This window comes from Dioscorea cayenensis, chromosome 11 (assembly GCF_009730915.1).
Source record: "Dioscorea cayenensis subsp. rotundata cultivar TDr96_F1 chromosome 11, TDr96_F1_v2_PseudoChromosome.rev07_lg8_w22 25.fasta, whole genome shotgun sequence".
NCBI lineage: Eukaryota > Viridiplantae > Streptophyta > Magnoliopsida > Dioscoreales > Dioscoreaceae > Dioscorea > Dioscorea cayenensis.
In genome coordinates this window covers 906,746-911,631 of record NC_052481.1, presented here as the reverse complement: position 1 = coordinate 911,631, position 4,886 = coordinate 906,746, and the positions used below count along the sequence as shown (strand labels likewise).

Here is a 4,886-nt window from a genome sequence, read left to right as displayed (position 1 = left end):
CACGACATTCCTCCATTGCATGGTTATCTTAATACAGAACGTTACATCATATTATTTGAATAGTATGTAAATCTCAGGAGTATTTTAACATTCTCTTACTGTTATTTTGTGGAAAGTTTAATAAATATAACAAATTAAATGGTCTAGGGATGGAATAATCAAACTCAACCCATGTGTTTTTGCTTTGCATAAGACTTTCTCCTCTCTTCACTCACAACCCTCCCATTATAAATCAACCCTTCATCTCTTCACTCCCTCCACCACCACCACCATCATCTCCACCTCCGCCATCATCACCATCATGGCCTCCTTTTCCAGTGATGCCATCGTCAACAACACCGTCTCTGAAGGTACCGACGAGCATGCATTGCTCCAAGCCCTGCAGCTCGTCAACTCCTACATCCTCCCCATGACCTTCAAAACAGCCTTCGAACTCAACCTCTTCAACATCATCTCCGCCGCCTCACCCAACCCCATCTCAGCCACCGAAATCACCACCCTCCTCCCTTCCTCCACTCCTTCAACCCCAATCATGCTTGACCGCATCCTCCGTCTCCTATCCAGCTACTCCATCTTCACCTGCTCTCTCTCCACCGACCCCATCTCCGGCGCCACCACCCACCTCTACGCCGCCGCCCCCGCCGTCAAATACCTCGCCCAAAACGAAGATGGTTTCACTCTATCCACTCTAGGCCTGATGAACCAAGACAAGGTCCTAATGGAAAGCTGGGACTATCTTAAGGATGCTGTCCTTAATGGAGGGATACCCTTCAACATGGCTCACGGCATGACTTCGTTTGAGTACCATGGCACTGATCCAAGGTTCAACAAGGTCTTCAATGAAGCCATGAAGAACCATTCAGGCATCATAATGAAGAGGATTCTGGAGAAGTATAGAGGGTTTGATGATGTGAAGGTGCTTGTTGATGTTGGTGGTGGTGTTGGTAATACTCTTGCTCAGGTTGTTGCTAAGCATAAGCATATTAATTTTGATCTCCCTCATGTTATCTCTGAAGCCCCACTTATTCCTGGTATTTCTCTCTCCCTCCCTGATATATATATATACATATATATCTATTCAGTTTCATGTTTGTTTTAATTACATATAATGTGTATATATATATATTCTTAATTATTATCTTTTATTATATTTGTTACCAATATTAAAGGATATGTACATGGAAAGTTAATCTATTCATCTATTCTCACTTTACTTGAGTTGACTCCCCCTATATTAGAAGGCTATAGACATTCAACATTAGTTGGACCATTTAATAAAATGACCCTTTTTTTTTTTTTAATTAAACCAAATGGCCCTAGGGCCATTTTAATTATCAAAATAAGCATTGGGACCATCACATCACCCATGCGGTAATATGATATCTTGACCCGAGCTACTGATGTTGCATTTTTAAATAAAAAATCCTGATTTTTTTTCATTTTAACCCCTGAATTGTTTTCTAATCAATAAGTTGGGTTATTCTTGGGTTTTTTTGACCAAAATTTTTTTAAAAAAAATTATTAAAATTTTAAAATTTATTAAACTTTTAAATAATTTTTTTAAAAATATATAAGTGTGTTTTTTAATTTAAATCCCTTATTTCTTTTATAATTAACAAATTATCTTTTCCCTTTGATTATTTAACCCAAATTTTATTTGAAAAAATATGTATTTTTTTAATTTGTTAAAAAAATTAATTTTAAAGAATATATTTGAATATGAAAACACAAATTTTAAAATTTTAACTTTTAAAATTATTAAATCTTTAATGAAACAACTTTTTAAGCAATATATAAGTGTGGCTTTTTATTTGTATTATAATTAATAAAAACTCTTTGATTACTTAACCCAAATTTTGCTTAAAAAAATAATGAAATTTTTTTAATTTATTAAAAAATTAATTTAAATACATTGGATTCTTCATACACCTAATTATAAAGGGTTTTGCTTAGATAATGGAAAGGGTGTAATCTAAGCAAAACCCTTTATAATTAGGTGTATGAAGAATCCAATGTGTTTAAATTAATTTTTTAATAAATTTAAAAAATTACATTATTTTTTTAAGCAAAATTTGGATTTAACGATTTAATTAAAAAATAAATTTGTGTTTTCATATTCAAATATATTATTTAAATTAATTTTTTAATAAATTAAAAAAATTACATTATTTTTTTAAGCAAAATTTGGGTTAAGTAATCAAAGAGTTTTTGTTAATTATAATACAAATAAAAACCACACTTATATATTGCTTAAAAAGTTGTTTCATTAAAGGTTTAATAATTTTAAAAGTTAAAATTTTAAAATTTGTGTTTTCATATTCAAATATATTCTTTAAAATTAATTTTTTTTAATAAATTAAAAAAATACATATTTTTTTTAAATAAAATTTGGGTTAAATAATCAAAAGGAAAAGATAATTTGTTAATTATAAAAGAAATAAGGGATTTAAATTAAAAAAACACACTTATATTTTTTTAAAAAATTATTTAAAAGTTTAATAAATTTTTAAAAAAATTTTGATCGAAAAACTCGAAATAAAGCTCAACTTATCGATTAAAACAATTCGAGGTTAAAATGAGGGATTTTTAAAAAATGCCATGTACCATCGTACTGACCGGTACCGACTCACCACCTGGGTCGAGTATATCACATCACCCATGTGGGTGATGTGATGGTCCTAGGGCCGTTTTGACAATTAAAATGGCCCTAGGGCCATTTGGTTTAATTAAAAAAAAGGAGGATCATTTTATTAAATGGCCCTTAAAAAAGATTCCGTTACCAATAGATTAATTATCTTTTTAATATTTATTATATATATGAGCGTGTGGGCGAGTGTGTGTTATTAATGCTTTCAAGTTTTTTTCCCCGAATCTTTAAGTTTGTTTTGTACAATCCCATGAAGCAAATATTTATCTGTATATATCAATTGAATGTTTAGACACATGCATCTCTTTGACTTTTTGAATAAATAGTGAAATTACAACTTGTGGTAAAAATATGAGAATGGACTTAGAAACGCCTAGCTAGAAGTCCTGGACCTCGTATAGGACCCTCGTAATTTATTTTTTATTAAATAATTATTTTGAAATTATAATTTAATTCTTACTTATCTTCTTCACTATTTCACCCGAGCTCACCTTAATCAGGTTTTGATGAGTTTGTGCAATCCCATAATGGTTTATTAAGGTTGGGGTGACCCCAAATGGTCTCTTTAATTTAGTGGTTTAATGAAACTGTTTGGTTTTGAAAAATCCACTAGAGAAGTGAAGGATGGTTGAGCAGGCTCCCAAAATGAGGGTGAACTTGTCACTCGAAAGAGTGGATGAAAATTTTAAATAAAATTATGTAAGAGTAAAATACTAATTTTAAAAAATTATATATGGATGCCTTCAACATTTTGTTTGAAAAATAGAGATTTATTGGATATATAAAATTTTGTAGGAATCTATTTTAAATGTTTTAAGGCACTTGATTTTAATGTAAGAGGTCAAATCCTTTTTAATACATAGTTGAGGTGTACTAATAAAAACTGTATATATTTAAGGTGATTTGTTTGCATTGTGAAAAAAAAAGTTTTAAATGGTTTTTGTTTGTTATGTGTTTTGACAAAGGTGTGGAGCACGTTGGTGGAGATATGTTTAATAGTATTCCAAAGGGAGATGCCATTTTGATGAAGGTGTGGCTCTCTTTCTCTTTGTTTCTGCATCATAAAAGAAAAAGAAAATATCACATGGGTACATGGATACATATATGTATTTAAGTATTTTATAGGAATATGGATATTTCTGACTGGGTATATTAATATTAATTTACAACTATGCACTGTTATAATAATAAATATATAAATTAAAAAAAAACTGAAAACAAGATTATGTTATATGATTAGTAAAAACAAGACTAATTTCAATTAATTTGTAAAATAATATTAATTAATGTTCTTGTTCTATAAATTATGAAATCTATCAGAATATTTGTACATGTTTTGATTTAAAACTTGCTTGAATTAGTATTTCTGTATAATAATATGTTAACAAACAAACATTAGTAATAATTTGAGCTTGGAAGTGTATGGAAAACCCTTATCTTTTGTATCTTGTATACATTAAATTATTTAACATGTATATTTAATTAACCAAGTAAGTTTATGTTCTTTATTATTAATATAAATAAATATTAATAATGTGTTGAATTTTTCAGTGTGTTCTACATGATTGGAGTGATGAGGATGGACTTAAAATACTGAAAAATTGCTGGAAAACTCTGCCTAAAAATGGAAAATTGATATCGGTAGAATACATACGTCCGACGACTCCTGATAACACAAATATAACACAATATTTGTCTAGTTTGGATATGGCCATGTTAGCATTTAATCCTGGCGGTAAAGAAAGAACTGCACAAGAGTTTGAATCAATGGCCAAACAGATTGGTTTTTCTTCAATCAAACCTAAGTTCAGTTTAACCGGTCTTTGGCTTATTGAACTCTATAAATAAATAGTTTTTATATTATGCCTGTCTATGTCTTTGTTGAGTCTTAAATCTTATTTTAGTTTAGCCGGTGTTTGGCTTATTGATTTACTCTATGAATAAAATAGTTTTTATATTTTGTCTGTCCATGTCTTTGTTGAGTCTGAAACCTTATTTTAGTTTAGCCGGTGTTTTTGACTTGTTGGTTTACTTTATAAATAAATAGTTATTATATTTTGTCTATCAATGCTTTTATTGAATCTTAATTTGAGTTTGTGATTTAGATTGTAATAGAATGAGACGGGCCGAGGAGCAGTGTTTGCACCTCACCTAGCCCCGCCATACCCAAATGGTGGTATTCTAAATACCACAATCGCTACCTCGGTTTTTCTGTTTTTCTTCATCCCGCGCCATATTT

The 4,886-nt window shown here is 30.1% G+C and overlaps 1 protein-coding gene across 1 annotated transcript; it reads left to right on the top strand.

The window, feature by feature from the left end:
- Positions 1-267: 267 nt before the first annotated feature.
- On the top strand, positions 268-4,611 carry LOC120272373 (flavone 3'-O-methyltransferase 1-like). Its single transcript, XM_039279196.1, has 3 exons — positions 268-1,031; positions 3,613-3,677; positions 4,199-4,611. The coding sequence occupies exons 1-3, from the start codon at positions 302-304 to the stop codon at positions 4,493-4,495; spliced, it is 1,092 nt and encodes a 363-aa protein (XP_039135130.1). The 5' UTR covers positions 268-301; the 3' UTR covers positions 4,496-4,611.
- Positions 4,612-4,886: the final 275 nt, after the last annotated feature.